Source organism: Mus caroli, unplaced genomic scaffold (assembly GCF_978045245.1).
Source record: "Mus caroli unplaced genomic scaffold, Mus_caroli_1 scaffold_7, whole genome shotgun sequence".
In the NCBI taxonomy this organism is placed as follows: domain Eukaryota; kingdom Metazoa; phylum Chordata; class Mammalia; order Rodentia; family Muridae; genus Mus; species Mus caroli.
In genome coordinates this window covers 127629118-127652831 of record NW_028227262.1, presented here as the reverse complement: position 1 = coordinate 127652831, position 23714 = coordinate 127629118, and the positions used below count along the sequence as shown (strand labels likewise).

At 42.1% G+C, this 23714-nt stretch overlaps 1 protein-coding gene across 2 annotated transcripts in view; it reads left to right on the top strand.

Moving 5' to 3' along the window:
- Positions 1 to 897: 897 nt before the first annotated feature.
- The window catches only part of Cped1 (cadherin like and PC-esterase domain containing 1), a 262923-nt gene continuing 240106 nt past the window's right edge, over positions 898 to 23714 (top strand). Inside the window, exon 1 of one of the 2 annotated variants that reach the window (XM_029478163.2) lies at positions 898 to 2105. In XM_029478163.2, coding sequence (XP_029334023.1) covers positions 1857 to 2105 — 249 coding nt within the window. In that variant the 5' untranslated portion in view covers positions 898 to 1856. The remainder of the gene's footprint in view (positions 2106 to 23714) is intronic. The other variant, XM_021164697.3, reaches the window with a different exon arrangement.

The following is a 23714-nucleotide window of genomic DNA, read 5'->3' as shown; positions in this document are numbered from 1 at the left end:
CTCTCTCTGTGTCTGTGTCTCTCCCTCTCTCCCTTCCACCTCTTCTCTTTCTCTCTCCTCATCTATCCCAAGCTGACTCAAGTTTCTTACTAGCAAGAGATGTCCATTTTCTGAATCTTTTGTAGCTGTGAACCTCTAGGCGGCGCTCTTTCTCACAAAATATTAGAGAGTAATCGCTGAGTCTTTGGAATGGGCTTACTCTAGGGCTGTGGCCTCACGGGAGAACATCTGCCTATAGAAATTTGGTTAGACCTAAAGTATAGAAACCATCTAGGTATTTGAAGACTGTCCCCTGTGAGCTTAAGGTAGTCGTTCTTGGAGCTGCCAAAGCAAGAACCTGGAGGTTCTCTTCGGTGATCCCTCAACCTGCTGAGCCCAAAGTGATGCCTGTGAGAGGGTTGATATGGAATTAAAAAGCCTGCTGGGTACTCCTTTCTCCTGGGCAAAAGTTAGAACTTCAATACCTACTACAGTCAGTTCATTTGAAGAGCCAAGCATCAAGCTATTTGCCTCGGAGAACCACAGAGCAGTAATAACGGCGGAAGGACTCTTGTGTTGGAATGGAGAGGGGACTTTTAGTTACACGGAATGTTTCCTCTTCAGTGGTCCAGACTGTCCGGATGACTCTCTTGTCCTCTTAAGCGAGACCACAATTCCCTGGAGTGATAAGCCTCCCGGTTAGCTCAGGGTCGGCCTTCATCTCCTCCTCGACCTTTAGCATCTATTGACTAGAAGCCATTTGTTATTCTGTATTAGGAAAACACAGTGACACAGAGGATCAGAGATCAAGTATATTTCTAATTCTGCGGGTCTGGATAGGTAGCCACGTTCCAAGTTGGGATATGGGTGCCAACTGCTGTTCCCATGCACAGTAGTAGCCTACCCTTTGCTGGGGCAGAGCTTATAACGCGGCTGGACAGCCCCCAAGGCCAGAAAAAGCCCTAGTTTAGCTCCGCCCCGCTCGGCCTGGGTGGCAGCGATGGCCCAGGTCCTCCGGCTCTCGGCCCTGTGTGCAGCTGGCACGCGCGTGTCTCCCCGAGTCTGCGCGTGTCTGTCCGTGCGTGAGAGTAAGATGAAGCCAAGTCCTACGCCTGGGTGTTTCCTTCCAAGTGATTTTGATCAGCAATCCATTAGGGGATCATGAAAAAAAAATCTGGCTAAAAGGATGAAAACTGAGTAAGTACACAGAACTTTGAACTTGAAACGGAATGAGACCAAACGCAAGCAAAGCCCTGACTGTAACCACAACAGCCAAACTGCTATCCCCCTTTTTTATGTTAAAAACCGTGAATGCTAGCAGCAAAGTGGCAATTTAAAACTGAACGAAAGGAAGGAGTTCTACAACATAAAAGGCTGGGAGCGGGATGGCTTTAAAACCGGAGGGAAAATGAGAAACTGCTAGGACAACCTGGCCGGCGCCCAGCTGTGCAACAGGCACTTCGCGTTAAATCGACTGCGTCTTCGGCTGGTTTCTGCCTCCAGACCCGCTTTACGGTGCTTTCTTTTTGCCCCAAAAGAGGAGACAAGCTGAACTCCTGACTTTAAGGATGTTGTGGAAGTAAGACATTACCGGAAGGAACTCTTGGTAGCTGGGGATGCATTCGGATGATTTCTTATAACTATCTTTATTTTGACATCTTAAAAAAAAAATCTGGCCAGTCACTTCTTACTGTCCTTCATTTAAGGGCTATTAACCACCTCTGACCGCTGGGTCCTATGAATCTTTGGCATGAACCTTCGGAAAGTTTTCAAGCGGAGATGGGGCGAACTTGATTGGAATTGTGTAAAAAGAAGACAGATGTGTGCTTTTTTCACACTGACAACGTGGCCAGGGGCCAAGTGAACCTGGACTGGTCATGGTCTGTCGACCCGGGTTCCTTTGTCGCCGGCGATTTTGCCCCCGACCTTTCCTGGTGGGTTTGGTGGTGGCGATCTGTCTCTTTTACCAGACCCTGACACTCCGAGGGACTAAGAAGATTGCAGCGGACGTCTCTGGCACTGTCCCACACACACCCTCTCAAACTCAGGCTAGCAGATGTGAAGAAGGATACCCGCAGGACAAACAGTGCTTCCTTCTCTCTGCGAGTACCCAGGAAACCAGGAAGGTAAGTCTGAGTTTATCCTGGGCGTCTGTGGTCAGCCTCTCTCTCCTTTCTGCAAAACTAAAATTAACTTCCATGTGGTCCGAATGGGAGCCAGAGTGAAAACAGTTCGGAGTGACCCTGTGACTGGGAGAGGTATTACATAAGCTGCAAAACTTCCTAAACCTACTTAGAGTTCTGCCCTTTATCCTTTAGAGTCTACCTTCATTGCAGTGAGAGAAAATAGCTTTTAAGATGTTAGAAGTCTACGAGAGCTGAGGATTTACACATCAGAAACAAAAGTCAGTTTTAAAATCTGAAAAAAAAAATCCTGCATCTCTTTCTTAAATCCGAGAGAATGAATGATAGGACTCCCAAATTCAAGGATTCCTCCAGAGCTCCATGTCAAGGCCTGCTAAGTTGATTCTGAGTTGGTGACTGTGTTTCTAAACTAATTATTTCTGAAGAATTTAAAAGAATATAATATCATATGTTTCTTAAAAAATACTTGACATGTGGTTTAATTGTTCATAGAATTAGGAGAACACTGGTCCAGTATTGGGTCCATACCTAGACTCTAAGCACTCAGGAGGCAGAGGCAGGAAAATGATGTCACACTTCAGTCCAGCCCGCTTTACATGAAGAGTTCTGGGCCTGCCTGTGTCAAGTAGTGAGGCGTTTTCTTTTTATAGTGTGCATTTATGTTTGGTGTGGTGGACTACCTATAATCCTGCACTAGAAAGGCACAGAAGGGGGCCAGAGGTTCAAGGCCAGCCTGGCTAACTACATTGTAAGCCCAAGTCCAGCCTGGGCTACATTACACAGTTTCATACAAAATAAAGGAAGGAAGGAAGGAAGGAAGGAAGGAAGGAAGGAAGGAAGGAAGGAAGAAAGGAAGAAAGAAAGAAAAACAATGAAAGAAAGAAATGAAACAATGAAGCAATGAAAGAAAGAAAAGAAAGAAAGAAAGAAAGAAAGAGAAAGGAAGGAAGGAAGGAAGGAAGGAAGGAAGGAAGAAAGAAAGAGAAAGAAAGAAAAGAGTTGGAAACAGATCATTCCATATTAATACTGCGGGTATAGTTGCACTATTTTTACTTGTGAAGTATAGGGAACAACACAAATCCAGGGAACATAAAATGTCCATTTTACTACTGCACTCTGTTCATGCCTGCCAGACAAATGCAGGCCCTTCACTGTCAAGTATAAAGAAGAAAACTAAAAGAGGTGAAAAACAAATTATTTGGGAAGTCGTGATGGAAAACCCACCGAACTGGGTGGCAAGATACCTTTGGGACCTGCAGGAGGTGCCTTTTATCTATGTAGACTTGGGGGCAGTTTCTGAGCCTGTTTAATAGTACTTGGAGCAGAATTTTATCTTGGGTGGCAGCATGGTTGCTGCTGTCAGTACTGACACCTCGGGGGGACACTGTCGTGTTTTATAAACTCTTGCTCATTTCCGTTCAGGCTCATAGCCCAGGTAGATAGGTGAGTAGGTAGGAAGCAAGTAGGGTTTCTGTTAAACACAAGTTGGCTGTCACTGAAGGATGCTCAAGTGATCCACATGGCTAGCAGGATGCCCTGTTGCATCCCAGAGAAATCAGGCTGCTTGGTTTCTACCACAATATATGCTCTAAAGAAAAAACGAACTCAACATTGGCCTAATCGTTTCTGAAGCCACAACTTGAAGAACCCACACCAAGTCACTATCGATTAAGATGGTGAGCATTTGAAGACTGCCACGGAAGTGTGTTCACTTGTTAGCAAAAATATGAAGATTGTGTTGACTCATGGACAGAGAACGATGACAGATGACAAGGGGAAGGCCATCTTTAAAGGAGGCTTCAACTCACGGTATGAGTCAATTTCTAGATGCTATGAAATCACGGAAGAGTAGACTTTTGGTTAATTTATGAGACTATAACTTTTCTTTTTGTTATTTTTCTTGAACGCTTTGAATTTATGACAGATGTCACTGAATTTCAAAGCTACTTTTCCTTCATTTTAAAGCCACCTTTTGGCGGTTTGTAATAGCGATGTCCTTGAGAAGTAGGCGGGGTACATCTTTCTTTAAATACTTCAATGTTTCCTGGGAAGGTTAGATGGAAACACTTTATTACTTAACTTTTAGCTTCCTTTACTTCCTTACTAGGCATTTCCTGAGTCCTGCCTCGTTTGTGACTTCCGCATATGTTAACTGTTATTTGTAGACCATCACAGAAAATTCCACTTCAGCTTCAGAAAGCCTGCTTCTTGGAAAACATCTGAAACTTATTGGCTGCTGGTGTTAAAAAAAAAAAAAATTCACTCTAGAATTTTCTTCAACCAAAAGAATGCCAAACACCAAACACATGATGGTTTTGGCTTCCAAGTGATTCAGAGTCTTAAATGTTAAAAACACAAGCAAGATTCTAAAATAAAAATGATAGTTCAGTCACGACAAAAATGGTGTTTCCAAACATTTGCTCTGTACCTCTGGTTTTAATGTATGCAACCCACTGCCAGCAAAGAAGGTAGAAAGATGTTGTCATGCAGGCTTTATTCAAAATCAGAAATAAACAAATCCTACAGACCAATACCTCCCCAAAGGAATCAAGTGATAATTATCTGCAATTATTAAATACTCTTTCAGATATCTAACATGGAGAGACAAATCAATATATTATGAATGTTATATAGATCATTTAAAAAAATAAAAAAGTCACTAATGAAATAACCAGCAAGACCCTGCCTAGGTGGTTGTTTCTAAGACCTACAAGTGGCTTTTAGATAGGATATCTTATAGATTTGTTTTTATCTGTGCATTTTGAAATTTGTAATTTCTCTTACTCAGAGAACAAACTACTCAACTTAGCCGAATCCCTCATCTTTACTCTCCTTTACTATAAACTCTTTTAAAAGATGCTTAAAACCACTGGACTTGCTTATCTACATTTCAAAGATAAACTGTGTTTGGTTATTTAAAAGAGCTCTAAACACCAGAAATCTCATGCAAATCCTTGTGTGTAGGTGTGTCTACAGATCTCTGTGAGAAAATAATGGATTTTGATCAGATATTCAGAACTGAAAACACGACAAGACCACTGGAAGTGCTTAACCAGCTGCATGCTTCAATGTTTAACTAACTGTGTATATAAATTTGTCTGGATTTCTGTGTGTATAAATTTGAGTATATAATTTTGGTCTGCATAAGTAAACCTAAAATGAAAAACCAAATTTAATTAACTGTCCCAATGAGAATGTTAAAACAAACAAAGAAAAAACTGACTTCCTGTGAAAACAGAGATGTCTTTGGGGTAAACATTGAGAGTAGCAGATAACAGAATATTTCTCTAATCACAGCTGCCGGTGGTTGATGAAGCAGCAGCAAAGGTTTCCTGGCCTTTGGGGCTACAATCCCTTCTTAGAAGAGACACTTTATACTCTATCCACCCAGTAACACAGGCTCCTGTAGTCAGAAATATTTGAAGACAGTAACTTTGCCTTCCACACCTTTCCCACTGAGACTTGATTCAGCATTAAAACCGTTCCCACTGCCAGTGAGATCACAGGACTCCCTCTGCCAACTTTCCACGAGGAATCACGCTCCCTCTTTCTGGCCAAATCTAATTCCTTTTTCCATTTGTCTTTTCCAACGTGCCTTGCTAAGCAGATGTAATATTGTCATTTCTTCTGAATTTTTCCCGCACTGGATGTTTGAATATTATTTAATAGTCTGCTATGTACTAAACCTATTCCGACTTAAATATAAAATAGTTATGTTGTCTTCACTGAGGTAGGTTCCTTTGTAAATCTACTTTCATGGAAGCTGATGCCTTGGCATTGCATAACACCAAAAACATTAAATTATAAACAGACACAATGAGTAATATCTCCTTAGCCCATGCTCCTCTATTGGAAACACAGCTATTTGGGGACTGTGTTTAGACTCATGAGAGCCATGTGTTTCTGATTATCTTCTGCTGGGACTACACAATGAGAACTACTATTCCTTGGACTGCTGGTGGACTGTTTGCTGTTCAAGCCTTCCTCATTCTCCCCTTGGTTTCAAGGACTGGTCTGTGCAACTTTTACTATCCCCAGGAGCCAACATATCCCAACGTAAACAAGCAAATGTCCCCATTAAACATATTCCAACCGTTTTGTTCGTATGTGTAAAAATAATCGACATACTTAGCATTTGAAGACGTTTTGATGTTTGCTTGTTTAGTCCAAGTTTTGGAGCATCAGGAAGTTAGACAAACTCTTAGGTGCTGACAATCTCAGGAATACCAAAATGGAGACAAAAAGAGGAGAAAGAGGGATGGGTTGAAAAGTCTGTGGCACTTTCTGGGGTCACATCCAGAGAAGCTGTCTTCAGCTACTAAATCTCAGACATTCGAGGTCAGAGGAGACCCTGATTTCATCTTCTCCTGTCTTTCATTGGTTGATATCTATCCAAAGATACTAGATTCTCAGGACAACCATTAGTGGTAGTCAGGACCTACATAGGTATCATTTTGCCAGTACAAAATCATTTGAAATGGCCCCTTCTTTTGAATAAATAATGTGAGTGGCAGTAAGAATGCTCGCTCTCTCTCTCCCCCTCCCACAGTGTGTGTGAGGGAGAAGGTGTGTGGGGGTAGGGGTGGGTGTGTCAGGGGGTGGGTACAGGGAAAACAGATAGCCACAGTAATGGTGTGAGAGGCATCCATGAGCAGGCAGATGAAGCCCTGCAATCTAATGACAATTGTTACAGCAGGGGTAGTCATTTCACCGTCTAAACACCTCCTGAACACATCTCCATGGCTCTACCTCTCAGAAATTGATTTTACTTTATTTAATAAAAAAAATTGCAAGTGTCTCTTGGAGAACCCCTACTATTTTTTGTTTGTTTGTTTGTTTGGTTTGGTTTGGTTTGGTTTGGTTTGGTTTGGTTTGGTTTGGTTTTTCGAGACAGGGCTTCTCTGTATAGCCCTGGCTGTCCTGGAACTCACTTTGTAGACCAGGCTGCCCTCGAACTCAGAAATCCGCCTGCCTCCGCCTCCCGAGTGCTGGGATTAAAGGTGTGTGCCACCACACCAGGCGAACCCCTACTCTTTGACTGGGAAAAAAAAATCTCTTCCCTTTCTCTTTTTCTTTCTCTCCTTGATCCCTTTGAAACATTTATTCATCCATTTTATTCAATGTATAAATATTTATTGATACTAGCAGGGCAATGAGTATGACACGGGTGACACAGAAATAGAAGCCATTGTGAGACAGGGTAAGTAGAGTGCCAGACAACTGATAAATTCTATTCTTTAGAAGGAATGAGAGGAGGCAAGAAGGAACTGGAGAAGATCACTTTTAAATGTGCAGCAAACATAAAAACCTACATATGCATATGAAAGACACTAAATAGATTAATAGACTCTTATGGTACATGCTCTAGTGTGACCATGAGTACATACATGAGTGTGTGTGTGTGTGTGCTCGCGCGTGTGTGCGTGCGTGCATGCATGTGTGCGCGTGCGTGCACTCACACACAGAATATCTAATAAGGTCTAGATGTTGATAATGTGCACATCTACAGAAAGCAAAGGTGGCCATGCATTGATGTATAAGAAAATATTCCAGAAAACAAGTTACAAAATGAACTGAAGCAAAGCACACCTAAAGAGAGACCAGGTGGGAGGTTGGTTAGAGAAGCATCTCTTTTGCCGTGCATCTTGTCTTCCTTGATCATTTGTAAGCACTTTTTTGTTCAGTCTCCTGCTGCATTGGCTCCACGTTACACTATTATTATATTTATAAGAAGTTTTGGACGTCTCCATTGGACCAGTTAGCATGCTTGTAAGTATGACACAGCAACAAGCTTCTGGTGATGTGACAATCTAACTAATGTCCTTGCTCTTTCTCTCATTCCCTTCACATACTCTGTAACTGCTTCTTTTGTGAATACTCCCTGGTCACCTTCCCCATTCTAGCCTTTGAATTTGGTCCTCTCTACTGAAATTTCTCTCCCTGTTACCCCTGACAATCAATACTTCTACACCTTCACCTTCATCCTTCTTCTAGAAAGATCTTTCATTACTAAAGAAAACATCTTCAAACTTCCCTCTGTAACTGAGCAGGACAGTAGACATATCCTATGACCTCTGAATGACTGATTGTTTCTTTTCAAGGTTTGTGTGTGTCCCTTCTTCTTCTCATGATTGAAGTGGGCATCTCCAGCTGTCGTCCCTTGGGTATCTGTCTTGTTTTATTCCTTCCCTTGATGAACAAATGTGTTACTCATCAAATACATCTTCCATTCTCTGCTGTTTTCTAGAGTGGTAAAAAAATGCCTAAGAACATTTAAATATGATGAAATCAACAATTCCTTGACCTTCCTGCTTGATGACTAAGATCTGACTTCCTCCTACAGGCTTCTGATAATATTAATATATGGTTGGAACCATGGGATTACTTTGTTCTTGCCACTCTAAATTTAGTGATCTGGCTCCTGACCAGATGTGAGGCTGGCCACTCAACAACAAGACTGGCTCCAAATTGGAGTGTCTATACCACTCATTGTTTTTCTTTCCTTCTCTGTGTTTTAATCCTTTTAAAAATAATTAATGTTGATAAAAATATTCACATATACTATAAAATGTATACTCTTAACCATTTAAGTATATACATATTTTGAGCTATTAATGTTAAACCTGCCTATTGATTCCTGAGCTGTTGCCATGCCCTTAGCATCTAACCACACTTATATTTCCTCTGTGTAGTTCATACATCACCTTTAGTATACTGTTTCTTCTCTAGATATAACTCGTGATTTTTCTCTGAGACCATGAGAGATATTTAGCCCTGTATATGGAGTACTTTAGTAAATGGGGCCTTAAAACTACCTATTTTACCAAGTGCAAAATACAAGGTGGAATTTTCTTTTTACTCCACCTCCAAAAATTTCAGATTGAAGTTAATAAGATTACTGAGATAATAAGTTACTAAAGTCCTAAACTATACTTCATGCCGGAATGGCCTAGTATACCTTTCTACTATTGTTGGAATTCTGCCTGTCTGTCAAACTTCAGAACCCAGCTTATAACTTTATTTTCCAATCTTCCCTCTGTCTCAAGTCTCTTCCAAGTGGTAAGCCCCAGTCAAGATCTCCAGAAATAAAGCTTCACAATCTCTTAAAGTGTCTTAAGCCCATGAAGTTTCATTTTCTTTATCATTCTAGCCCTTATATTATAACTAGATGCTTTTCAAACTTCTTTTTTCATTATAATTATTCAGATATTACAATGTTACGAGTTAAAGTTAGGTAATATTGGATTCAATGCTTTTTTTTTCATAAAGGGAGAAAACGAGGATCACAAAATGAGGCATAAAGTTGAGAGTAAAGACAGGGATGGACTGAGACCTGTTTTCTTTCTGTCTCTGTTCTACTTCATAGCCCGTAGTCATCCATTAGTGTTACGGAGTCGAATTACGTACCATCCTCTCCAAGACATATTGAAGTCCAAACTGCTTGTCTCAGAGAGTGACTTCATTTGGAAGTAAATTCGTGACAGATGTCATTAGTTACAGTGAGGTCACACTTGAGTAGAGTGGGTCCTTAATGCAGTGTGAGTAAATTTCTTAGAAGAACGATGCTGTGAAAAGCTGAAGGTAGAGATGTACCCGAAGCCTCACACCTTAGGGCACCAGAGATGAGCAGCAGAAGGTAGCACAGGGATTCCTCCTTGGGGTTCAGAGACAGTGTGTCTCCATGAACACTTTGATTTCAGGCCTCTTACCTGCATAATTATGAGATAACAAGTATCTTCAGTTTTAAGCCAGTCAGATTATAGTACTTTGTCATGCAATCTTAGGAGACGAGGGGAACTGGGGTTGCAGAAGGCAGTAGTATCCAAAGTCTCTGGATTTGTTAACTTGTTCTTTTGGGTCCACTTCTTGACTTCCCCGGGATTTAGTTTCTCTCCCCGAGTGGATGCATCAGTACTTGCTTCCTAAGGCGAACAAGGAGATCCAGACATAAGTCATGTGAGACCTTTGAAACATTTGCCAGACATGACTGACTCAGCCACAGAGTTGTTCAGCTCCATCATGGCTATTAATTGTCCCTGATATTTTTTTCCTCACAAAGTAGGCAAGCAACTGATGTTGCAGTGAACATCCACTTCAGTAAAATGGGATTTTAGAATCAAATCCAAAATTGGAGAGGTCAAAGGTGGATCTGCTTCCCTGTAGGTAAAGCTTGAAATGTTACCTGATATATTTTAAAGCACAGGATATTATGACTGACACCATCTTGTAGCTGAGGACTTGGAGAAGCGAGCTGAGGGAAGAGCAGCTGCAAGGTTAAGGTTTGGGACCCCAGATAAATACACAGGCGTACCAATTTGTTAGGTTATTGTCTTTCTCTACAAGGAATATAAACTGCTTAAAGTCAGAGCTGTAAGCCAATTTGTTTACTGCTAGATCCCCTGTGCTAACACTGTACCTGGAATGCAGCAGGCACTGTCTGAGTTAAGACGTGTGGGATGGATCTAACGGTCAGTGTGGTTCAACTCTAAGGCGATGCCAGCAAATGACAAGACCTCCTTCCTTTGCTTTCTGAGGAGTCCCAGCTTTTTCCTTCCTGGACCAGTAGCCCCTCCCCTGTATGCTCTGCCATGCTCTCTCTCTCAGACTTCCAAGCAATCTGCTGTGCTGAATATTCTCCCTGACTTTCAAAATCGTTTTCTGTTACTTTGCTCCTCCCTGTTTTTGTTTCATTGGAACTGTTAGTGTATGAACAATTTCATGTATCTCCCATATATATATACACACACATATATACCTGCAACAAAAGCATTCCTTTTCAATATATATATATATATATATATATATATATATATATATATATATATATTGGAATGCTTTTGTGGCAGGTGATTGGGTCCTGGCCAGGTGCTTCCAGATTCTTGCTCTTTCTTCCAAAGAATTTACAGTAAAAGCTTATACAAGGTTGTCCAAGTAGTAAAGATAACTTTATTGGGAAACAAATGATAGTTCAGATTAGCAAGAGATAGACTGTCAAGGTTGAAAGCTAGCCACATGTGCAAGTACCCTCAGGCAGTGGTTTTCAACCTTCCTAACGCTTCTAGCCTTTACTACAGCTCCTCGTGTTGTGGGGACCCACAACCATACAATCATTTTTGTTGCTACTTCCTAACTGTAACTTTGCTACCGTTATGAATCATAATAAAAATATCTGATATGCAAAGAATCTTAGTTAACCCCTGTGAAAGAGTCATTCACCACCCAAAGTGGGTTGCGACCCACGGGTTGAGAACCCCTGCTCTAGGGCTGCGGATCATACATAGTCTGAGGTCTTTTTTTTTTTTTTTTTTTTTTTTTTTTGTGGGACTTTAAACAAAGGAGAAGCAGGTTACTAAGGGTCACAGTTTGAGCGGTTTCCTATTTTGATTGATAGAGTAAATTGTATATTCATTTTTCCTGCTGCAAACATCCCTTCCTGTAGTGTATTTGTTTTAAGCGTAGGCACACATAATTTACACATAGACCTATGATGAATAGGGGATTTACTTGAAACGTTCATTTGAGAGATTCTGTTTGTCTGGCTATGCACTCAGAACCATTTCAGGCTGGGATGGCCTTTCCACTGTTCATACAGGATACAATGGGAGTCCGTTTGGATGGAAATTCTCTAAACTTGACAGATGTTAAGGGCAGGAAAATACATAGTATTGCTCAGAGAGGGGTGTGTGTAGCCCGAGGCATTGTTGAGATTGCCAGGTTTACTGTCTGGAGGCAGTATGTCCACAAAAGGAAACATAAAAGAGGCAGGCTTCCAGGTACACTGCTACAAGGATAGTGGTGTGCATAGCCCAAACCGAAGTCTTGGGTTAGTAAGCTTTCTCTCTGGTTCCCTGCCTTACTCTTCCCAATCTCTCTTATCCCCTTTGCCATCTCTCCATCAGTGATTTTGTACCTTCAGCAGACTTAGTCTACTGAAAACTGGACTTTACTGTACTCTTCATAGTTTAACTGGATTTGACAGAAGGGTCTTTAAATATAGGAGCCTGTGCGTAGTAGACCTTTGGAAGCTATCAGCAAACCAAGGGGCATGTGTCTACCCTGAGTAGGGTGGGCTTGCCTGATGGGCATTCAATGCCTGTGGGTTGCTCAGAGCTAGTTGATTTGTAGTCACTTAAAAATTTCATAGCAAAATATACTAATGGTAAAAGCATTGTTAATTCTAAAAAAAGAAAAAAAAAGAACTTTAGACAAATTCCTATTGGTTTCCTTTGAATACCTTATTTCCCTAGGCAAGTAACATTGGTTGAAAAAAAAAAAAAAACCTGAGCTCATTTTTATAATTAGATTGGTGTTCTCTGCTCTACACTATGCTAAAGTTGGAAATAGGCAAGGTAAGTTGCTCCTTGACCATGTACTTTCAGATACATGTTCAAAGTGTAAAACATCATTTTAACTTAGTATAAGGTTCAAAGACGGAATACATTGGATAACGAGAAATTATTTTGTGAATCTGTTACATATCTAAAAGTATATTAACAAAAAATAATCCTTTCAATACAATTCAGGAAAGCTTATGGTGTTTATGATCCAAAGGCATAGATGAACTGCAGTGGTATGAATCAGGACAAAGAATTTGGTAGTGCAAAACAAAATGTTGCCTGCTCAAATGCCCTGAAGTATAATCTCCTTTCCCACCACTCCCCATGCTTAGTGGGCAGCCCATCTCAACAGCGTGGTAAGGGATAAGTTCTCAACTGTGCGTGTTACCAATTGGGATGGACACATTAGTCTCCAACAACGCCTCCCATGCCAGTCCTGTCAATATAAGGAATAAGTAGATCACAAATGTGTTTTTAAAAGGACAGTATCATTTGTTGTGTATAGGGCCATAGGAAACTTTACTTAACCTTATAAGACCCCAATTGATGCATGAGAAGTGAAACTATCTAAGCTTTAGATGGGTACCAGTTAGTTTTTTGTCAACTGTGACACAAAGAACATGCATCTGGGAAGAGGGACTGTCAGACAGGTGAGGAATTGCTTCCACCAGACAGGCCTGTGAGCATATCTGTGCAGGTATTTTCTTCATTCATGATTGATATGGGGGAGCTCAGCCCACTGTAGGTACTGTCATTCCCGTGGTCCTGGGTAGAATAAGAAGGCAAACTGGGCAAGCTATGGAAAGCAAACCAGTAAGCAAAGTTCCTCTGTGGTCGCTGCTTCAGTTTCTGCCTCCAGACTCTTGCCTTGGTTTCTCTTGAAGACTGTGACCTGAAAGTCAACTAAACTATTTGATCTCCAAGTTGTTTTGAGCAGAGGGTTTAATCACAGTAACAGAAAACAAAACAAAACCAAAACAACCAAGGACAACATGTAAGACATGAATCAATTCACATGCTTGAACACATCAAACATGGGTCAGTCAGCAGATGCAGTGCTGTGTGTTTAAGAATCTAGGTTTGAGGGTGGAGGGGGCCAGGAGGAGAGGAGAGAGGAGGGCTATGATCAGATGTAAAGTAAGTCAGTAAATAAATTAAGGGGAAAAAATGAGAGACAGAGAGAGAGAGAAGAGAGACAGAGAGAGAGGCTCAGCTTGAATTTCCTAATGTGGCCTGGAATTGGCAATGACTATCTTTGTGCTATTGTGGGATCAGATTAGGCACAAGGTAAAAAAGCTTTGAAATACTTTGAGATTCTAAAAGGCAGGACACTTATATTATCTCCCAATCATGATCATATCCTCAGTGCCTTGGGCCCCTCTTGGGAAAAAAAATTGCAGAATATGAGCCATAAATGTGATTACTGGAACTACTCCTTTCATTAAAAAAGTTACCATATAGCGTGTTCTACAGATGTGGGATTACAACGTTAGGCTTTAAAACGCTTAGTAGAAGTCCAAAATCGTGTTGTCGCAATTGAATTTCCTCTGGATGGTTCTCTGCTACTTTAACAAGCAGTAGGAAGTTTAATGGTCTTTCAAGAGCTTCAGCAGCAAGCCTGCTTCTCCCCTAGTGCAAGAATGAGCAATAATTTAGCCAAAGTGCACAAACGGTCCTGAAGAAATAGAACAGGAAATTAGTTTTTCCTTGGCAGTCCAGGAACTCTTTGACCTCAGCAAAGCCTCCGCGAGAAAGCAGAATTTCCCGAGGAGGAGCTCTGAAGCCCCGAGGCTTCCCTAGGACCCTCCAGGAGGATGTGATTTCTCTGGGTTCTGCTCATCCTCATCCCGTGCCTTATCAGTATTTTCTAGAATTCCCCCCTCCCCCCGCCCCCGCTCCCCACCCGAGGAATCATTAACAACACAAACACATCTGAAATTTCCCACAGAATAAGATGAATCAATTGGTCCAAGGATTTCAGAGCTATTTTGAAGCAGATTTGGGGTAGAGTTAGTTTTGTTTACAAAGGAGTAAATGAGGATGGGGAGCAGGAGGAGATAAGCTTGCTCTCTCTCTCTCTCTCTCTCTCTCTCTCTCTCTCCCCCTCTCTCACTCTCTCACACACACATACAAACCATTAAGATAATTTATGTTTTAAAAACTGGTGGAGAGGTATAAAGTATATTGGTGGAAATATATTCTTAGATATTGAAACGTCAAGATTCTCACCTATCTTTTATTTTAATTTGTATTTTCAATTTCTACATTTTTATTTTATTTTACTTTATTTTATGTCTATGTGTGTTCTGCCTGCCTGCATGTCTATGAGGATATCTGATCCTCTGCTGTTGCTGACGTTGGTGAGCTGCCATGTGGGTGCATGGAATCGAACTCAGGTCCTCTGGAAAAGCAGGTGTTTTTACCTGCTGAGCTATCTCTCCAGCTCCGTTTCACCTAGCTTAATAGAAAATCATGAGATCTTAAAAGGAAGCCTTTAAAAAAAAGTCCGTGATAATAAAGGGAGCATGCCTCATCATAGGACGGTGTGCAAACATCTTAAATCCATGTCTTAGAAAAATCCCAAACAACGGAGCCAAGCATTTGCTACAATGTGATCAGAGTCTGTGAAGTTCAGCATTAAAGCAAAATCTCTCATTAAGTTGCTCAAAGGAGGTCAGGGATCATGTTTACCTGAGCCTTGACACACAGAGTGGCAGGTAAATGGATGAGTGGGAGGCACGGCCAGTTTGTGTTGTGTATCCAGTATAGAATGTCCTAGAGTGGCCAACTGTCCTCTGGACGTGTTACTGGATCCTTGAATTCTGATAGCTTCACCAGTGTTTCACCTCTCCTCCCATTTCCTCCTGCATTTAAAAGATACTTGCTTCCTGCTTGGTTTGAGAAGATTAAAAATGACTTGTCCTGTTGAAAGGGATGGTTTTTGCTGGACACTTTAAGAATTAACCTCTAGGAAGGAAACTTGTTTTCCTCGCCAGCAATAGAACTAAAAAGAACTAAACACTTCAACAGAACTTCATATAAAACTTTCAACATAACCTGCCCCAAAGAGAAAAAAAACCTCAGAATGTTGAGATTGGTCTGAATTGATGTATGTACTGGCATCCTTAGATATTGCCATCCATTGCCAAGTTTAGATTCTGGGAGAAAGAAGCCGACATCTAACACCTTATAGAACAAGTTTGTCATTTGGATACTTAAAGCCTTCCTCATCTGTAACATCTGGTAATATAAGCAGCAATGGGCGGAGCAGAGGAAAAAGCATTGCTCAGGGTCATCTGCAAAGAACAGCCAAGGTTACAGCCCAGAAATGCCCAACTGAGGGGAAGATAAGGAGCCCCTAGAGAGCGAACAGCCAAGTGGACACTCAGAAGAAGCAAGAGAACAGAACAAGTGGTAAGCTATATCTGTGGACTGAAGGGAGAGCCAGAAACTCCTTCCATATGGGTGTGATTCTTGAATACCAAGCAAGTTCTCCTATTCTTCTCACCACTTTGGCTCCTTCACCGGTGAGATAAGGACTTTTCTGAGTTCACAGGCATGTGACGACTCCATCTTACAGCCATGCCTGGTATTCAACAAGAACTGGAGCTGCCCTCAGCTGCCCTGGGGACACAGAGACACCTGCATGGACTGTGTCTATTATCCATCTTTACCCATCTGTGCAGTTCCTGAAGCCATGGATTTTGGGAAAACATCCAGATAAACCGGTTATGAATGCTATGAGGAAGGTGGAAGGTAGAAACATCCAGAGATAGAATGGGCATGGTTTGGATCATAGAAAATCAATGTAGGCTAAGGAGCCCATCCTCCTATCTCTGGGGGTTTTAAGTATAAGGACTGGCTAGTGAATGGACAGAAAATGTCTCAATCAGACATTTAAGTTCAGAGCTTGAGTTCCAACCTCATATCCGGCAGGTGCTTCCTCAGGCTGGACTCTGCCCAGAGGGGAACACGAGAGCTCTGATGCCAGAATCAGATTCCAGGCCAGCTGCCACATGCTTTCTCATGGTGACCCGCTGCAGAGGTGACAGGCAGAGGAGATAGCAACCATAAGGGGACAGCTGGGGACATGAACAGGTCTGGAGGTGGGAACATGGGCAGCAAGCTTTGTTTCTGGTAACATGGGAAGAAGAGAAAGAAGACTAAAGTGGAATCTGAGACTGGGGCATTTGAGAAATAAGTAGACACCATGGGAATGTCCATAGAATACTCAATAATGACCCTCACATCTAAGCAATAGCAGGGAACACAATGTTCAATAACTGGCTTTTTGACGTCCCAATATGTGAATGTACCTACAGAACATTATTATAAAACTGAAAATTAAAGCTGAGTTACCCATGCAATTCATGAGTTACCAATTTTTGTCCAGCCTATATATCTAAGAAATAAGTGTGACAATAAGAAAGACAGATTTTTCCTAACAATTTTCTTAACCAATTTTTTAAACCAGAGAACGGAGATGTGATTCTGTCACTATTTTTCCATGCTTTAGCATCCCTAGTATGTAAACACTCCTTTTCTTATTGTGCTTATAATCTGACAGAACCTCTATGAGCGAGCTCATAGCCTCAAAACCTGTAGAGTTTTTATTGAGATTTTTGACTCTCTCAAGAGGGCCTGCTATCTATTACCTTTTTATAAGACATTTCCTTTAAAAAGCTCTACCTCCAGGCTGGAGAGATGGCTCAGTGATTAAGAGCACTGACTGCTCTTCCAGGGGTCCTGAGTTCAATTCCCAGCAATCACATGGTGGCTCATAACCATCTGTAATGGGCATCTGATGCCCTCTTCTGCTGTGTCTGAAGACAGTGACAGTGTACCCACATATATGAAATAAACATGGCCAGAGCAAGCCAGAGCGATTGGGGCTAGAGCGAGCGGGGCCGGAAGAAAAAAAAAAAAAAAACAACTCTCCATCCATGACATCCATGAAAGACCATATGTTTTGGAGACTTCCATGTGAATGGTCTTTTGATCCTTTCAGTGGTAAGAGTGGAAAGATGGGAGGTGATATTGTTGAGGGTGGAGGAGAGCAGAGTGTCTCAAGAGGATACTGGACAGAAGATAACGGGCTAATGGATGGCGTATGGGAACGAGGAGACTTGGTACTTAGCAGGCCTTGGAGTGTTGATGAAGAGTCTCAAACTGAGACTCAGAGCATCAGGCATCGTTGAAGATGCCTGGCCACGGCCTGGTGCTTAGTTAGGTACTGATATTGCGGCAACAGCCCCGGCGCTCCTTCTTTTCTCTTCCGCTCACTTTGTAGGGACTTGCTATTTTAAGGCCAAGTTGCTGAATTCGCTCCTTGTTTAGGCACCAGGGACAGAGACTTGCTATTATTTTAACATGTTTCAAAAGAACAAGGTCTTTCCTTGTCTAAGCCTTGTTGTTTCATAAGGGTGGATTGTCAGTTCCTCAGTTTCTTTCTTATGGACGATGTCGGGTAAGGAGTGCTGACACTAAGGAGGCTCAGAGGGCAAGAAGGATCCTGCAAGGCAGCTGGAGAGCTTTTATTCTGCCAGAGACAGGGTGTGGTCAGAGCTTAGGCTTCCGAAGAAAATGACAACTTCCTTCTCCTGCTAAACTTTATTGAAGTTTGGAGAAATAGCACAGAGAAGAGAGGAGGGTATGGAGGAAGAAGACAGAAGGAAGTGGAGAGGCTAAAGGGGGGTGCTCAGTAGAGAAATGGCTTTTGTTGGCTCCACAGTACAGAGTAGCTACTAATAAGGCAAGTGTATTCCCTCCTGATCTCATTTCAAGGCAGTTCTTTCCTAAAGCCATCTTGGAGGAAGCTAACTGACCACCACGACCCAGCTCTTGCTGTGTTTTTATCTTCGCAGCTGGGGCTTTGTTATGTCTGCAGAGTCCTAGTAAGCAGAAAACTGATGGCCCACAGCTGTGCATGGTGGGTGGTATCCCAAGGCAAGGAGTCTTGGATTAGCCTGAGGAATAACTTCCAAAGGAGGCTGAAAAACAGGCTTTCTATTACTTTCAAAACAGAGGGGGGTCGGGGATTAGGAAAAACCGAGATGGGAGAGGAGTCCCGTCCCCCCCCCCCCCTGTCTGAAAGGGAGTGGGGACAGAGATGGGATGACAGGACCAGGGCAGACCATCAGTCATGGCTCCACCCCAGAGGAAGGACTCCAGGAGAAACTGCTATGGTTGTATTCTTGGTTTCCTGTCTAATTTCTCCTCATCTCCAGGATCCATTCTGTATGCAAGCCTTATCCTGCAGGAGGATCAAGTAGACACGGCCATGACACCTCATGCAGCATTGCTGAGTCCTTGCTGGAGTATGAGGGCTGAGACGCTGCTCTGTCCTCTCATTTTTTTCCATTCGTCTCCATTCGGTGATCTCTTCCTTTCTTCATATACAGCAACTGTACAGTGTGGCCCCTCAAAGGAAGGCACCATGCTGTTTCAAAAGTTTGGGTAGAGCGACCTGGGAAACCTTTAGACATTACCTGCCGATAGCATACTTCATGTTTTATAGATGTGGAGCTTTTCCTGATAAGCAAGCCTCAGGCCTTATACCCCAGATGTTAGTATTTCATTTGTTTCTCAAGGACACATACAACTCTCGTATCGTATCATGTATCAACAAATATTTGTGCAGATGGCCCAGGCCAGCTGTGTCTACTATTCCCTGCCTTTCCCCTTAGCTCTGTCTTTTATTCTAATCAGTAGGTTGGGAAATATTGGCTGTTTACTGAATGCTCTTAATGTCATTTCTCGAATGTGATTTGACCATCCTGTTGCTGCTCTTGTTTGCCTCTATTACACCAGGCCTGGCTCCACAGTGTAGAGCCAGTGTAGAGCTGGTCCTCACAGTGGTTTTCCAGGCTTCCCCTGAGGGTGGAGTCACCTCAGTGCACATCTCACCTTCTCTCTTCCTGCTAAGTCTCTAGGGTTACCACCCACCTACATAGCTGTAAAACCCATTTTCTGTATGACAGAGGCAGCTTCTAGGTTTTAGCAGATCTAGTGCTTTAGATAGTCAAAGTCTGTCTGATCTTCTAGAATCCTATCTAGACACTCATGCTCTCAGAAAACAGGAAAACAAGAAATGCCATTCCTCTAAGTCCTTTAAGTCCATCTCCCTAGTCTCCCCCTTCCATGCTGCATCTTTTGGTAGAAGGAATCAAAGTTCATTAAACTCAGACCTACGTAAGGAGTCAGCATGAAGTGATCAACTTCTATCACCCTGACTAATTGGGTCTGGATTTTCTACTGGATGCTTGATAGCCTGTACGTCCAAATTACTCTTCCCTAAAACCCTATCATGTATTTCTTATTACCTACATGGCCATGTTTGCCACATATGGTAAAGAATGCCCATGGTGTTGAACTTCAAGGGCCTTTTGGTTTCTTTTCTCATCTCTTTTCTGCTTCTTTCATATGCCACATTTGACAATACAAATGAGCAACTGTGACATGCCATCCATGAGGCATTCCCCTGGAGTCATTATTTGGCACACCAGAATCACTGTCTCCACTGGAAGTCATGTTGCAATCAACTCTATCAAATGCTTCCTGCTGAATATACTCAGCAAGGTCTAGGACATGACTAGGCCTTTCCTTGCTGCCTTCCCAGCGTCTAGCATCATGCCTGCCACGCTTGAAAAATATAAAAGAGGTAAATGAATGCATGGCAAATGAGTGGCAAGAATGAACAAGAGAGATTTAGAGAAAGCGGCTCCAGAAAACCCCGCTTCCTCAGCCAGCATCTTCTCTCCTGGCTTTGCCCGACTTTAGTATAATTGTAACTAGTTGTTTCTGTGTGTTCTCAGTGGTGGACTCTCAGTTCTGTTAGTTCTTAGTTCCGGTGGATTTCTGGGTTGTAGGAGGTAAGCCACTTTGTTACAATACAAGCTCCCATTACAGTGTTCTGCCTAACTGTCCTAAAGGCAATGATGCCGGCCAACTTTATACTGAACCTTTGAATCAAAATAATGCCTTTCTCATTTGAACAGGACTCTCTCAGATAGTTTGTTACCCTGCTGAGAAGCTGTCTACCAGATTGAAACTTTGTTGCTTTAGTTGCTCTGCTATTTGCTTAACACTTACTTAGACTAATTTACCGAAAACGTTGTCAGTCCATGAGTACTGAGAGTTGAGATAACACAATGTAAGAGTATAGTCAAAAGGCCTTGTGCTCTGAAAAATGTGACCATCCTGTGACCATCTTGAAATTCCTTTGGATCTACCACAAGATGTAGATGAAGATTCACTGACATTTCATTAAAATGAAATGAAATGTCTTAAGAGCTGACACCCTTAAACTTTATTTATTATTTTTTATTAGTACTATGTGTGTGATGGGGGCCACATGCATGGGTCCTAGAGATCAAACTTGGGTTTCCAAGTCTGTGCATCAAGTGATACTGCCATTGACTTAATTCTGGTCAGGAGATGCTCTTAGGAGGCTTTCCCGGAAAGTCCAGGAACCTGCTGGGTTCTTACTGTCTTGCAATTAGATTTTCAAGTAAAAGTATGTTTGATATGTGTCCTGAAAAATCCCTTCCATTTTATTACCCAAATTCTCTTAAATAAATGTACATTTCCCTGAGGGTGGGAAAGAATCTATTTTATCCTTATAGTGGGAAAATTAAAACATAATTCACTATGATAGAACTCTGTAATATTTTTTAAATGCCAAAAGTCTAGACCAAAAAGACAATTTAACTTTTAGTCTTCTATGACACTCATCCAAAGCCTTTGATATGATTTGTACTCGAGTATCAAAAGCTCTCATAAATACACGGTTACTTCAATAAATCCACCAAAAAGTCTTTTGTCATGTGGGGAAAAAAGCAAGTTTTATTTTCTGGCCCTACAATATTTTAAAGAGCTGTATTTTTGCCTTTGTCTAAGTTTTGGTGAAGACTTTGAAGGTAACTGAGAAACATAATACATTGGCAATGTTTTCTTTACTCAGTATTTTAATGTAAATTCATTGTGTTTTTCAAACACAAACTCATTTTTGCCGTGATTGCTATAATGCAAAATCTTATTAGACTATGTTTCTTGACATAAATTTAATTACTTTCCATTTCAAACATATTAAAGAAAAAGATGTTTACATAAATCTATTCAAAACATAGTGGCTCTTTTTGCCTTTATGCCTCATACTGTCCTTAGGCTGAGAAAACAAAAAGAAATTTAGCAGACACAAGCATATTTCCCTTTGGATGTAAGGAAGCAGGTAGTGGACATAGTACAGAAACAATACTTGCTTATTAGGATAATGACACTCTGATGTCTAGGGGAGAACTGACTGCTATTGTTTTGCTAAATGATCACATCAACCTTCTAAATACTTATCCTTACATCTATAGGTTACAGCCCCTAGCTCTCATCAGAGAAACTTCCTATTTTGTTTGTTTCATGACAAGGTTTCTCTGTGTAGCTCGGGCTGTCCCCGAACTCTCACTCTGTAGACTAGGCTGGCCTCGAACTCACAGAGATCCACCAGTCTCTGTACCCTGGGTGCTGGGATTAAAGGCATGCATCACCACAGCTCCTTGAGAAACTTCTTATTGCAATACATAATGTTTACCATAGAGCCTCCCTACTAGTTAGACTGCAGAGAGCAAAGAACTGTGCAGTGGTCATCCCCAACCAGGGCAAGAATCTCATTTCCTCAGGACAAATCTCAGTGAACATTGCAGAAAAGGGGGTGGGAAGGCTGTAATAGCCTGGGGTCAAGGAGCACTCTTGGAGAACAGGACCTTCTGGATCTAAGCATGGCTCTTGCACTCAGAAACCCCCAGCAGCTGTGCCTGGGACGGATGAGAGAGGGCCTTATGAAGCTCCATCCCTATCTGTCAACTACTGGCAGTTGATGAGGAGTAGGGGAGGGAGAGTCAAAGGGTGTGGTCTTTAGTTGGCTGCCTACACTCCTCTGGGTAGCTTTATACCTGTGGACATGCAGGTAAATTTTATTTCACTCTCTGTGTTGTAAAGAAGGGAAAAGAAGAGGATATGAAGTTGGAAGGAGGATGTGCAGGAGTTCTGGGAGAAGTTTGAGCAGGAAAGAGGGTGGGTGTCGTCAAAATACAATGTATGTATTTGTGAGCATTTCCAAAAATAGATACAATAACCATTCAAAAACAGCATTGAAAGGAATAAAAGGAAGGAAGGAAGGAAGGAAGGAAGAAAGGAAGGAAGGAAGGAAGGAAGGAAGGAAGGAAGGAAGGAAGGAAGGAAGGAAGAGAGAAAGGGAGGGAGGGAGGGAGGGAGGGAGGGAGGGAAGGAGGAAGGAAGGAAGGAAGGAAGGAAGGAAGGAAGGAAGGAAGGAAGGAAGGAAGGAGGGAGAGAGGGAGGGAGCAAAGGGAGGGAGGAAGGAAGGAAAGAAGGGAGGAAGGAAGAGGTTATTTCTAAGAAAGAAACAGTGAAGGTAGAAAGAGTGGAGGAGGTTTTCTGCCCCTCACATTTCAGTAGTCCATAGCAGTTTTTCAAACCAGTGTGCAGCTGGACAGCTGTAGTGAAAAGCACACGCCGGCATTACATAGGACCCGGATTTGGTCCCAAGCACCAACACAGCAGCTTAAAACCACGTGCAACTCCAATTCCAGGGGATTTAAGTGCCCTTTTCTGGCACCCAGGGACACCAGGCATAGATGTAGTACACACAAACATACATGCGGGGAAACACTCATATGTATAAAAATGTACACACAGCACAATAGTTATGGAAGTAACTACACACTCTTTGATTGGATTTAAGGCCTACTCCATGAACTAGAACTTGGGCTTGTTGTTTAGGTGGCTAAGAACCTAAGGCTAGATAGACCATGGGTCTTAAGGAAAACCGACACTATTCTGCTAAAGGAACGTAGCAATAAAATGATTCCTAACAACATTCTACTATATCCGTGGGTCAGTGTCTTGCTCAGCCAGCATCAGAAATGCTGCTTCTTGCAACAGATGAGCACTCACACAGAATCTACAAGTAGACAATGTACAGAAAGTGAGACATTTTAGAACAGTCAGTCCAAAATGGCGTATCTTCTTGCAGTTCCTCCCCTATGGGTTCAGGAAGCTATGAAGAAGAGAAGTTCAAGCCAGGTATGGACTTGGGCAATGGATCACTGCAAGGAAACAGTTTCTTCAAGGCCTGACAGGACTGCTACAATTGTGAACTCACAAAAAACTGCACCAGCAAGCACAGGGCCTGCACAGGTTCAAGCAAGAAGGGGTCCCAGTACTGACAGGGAAAAATAGATGC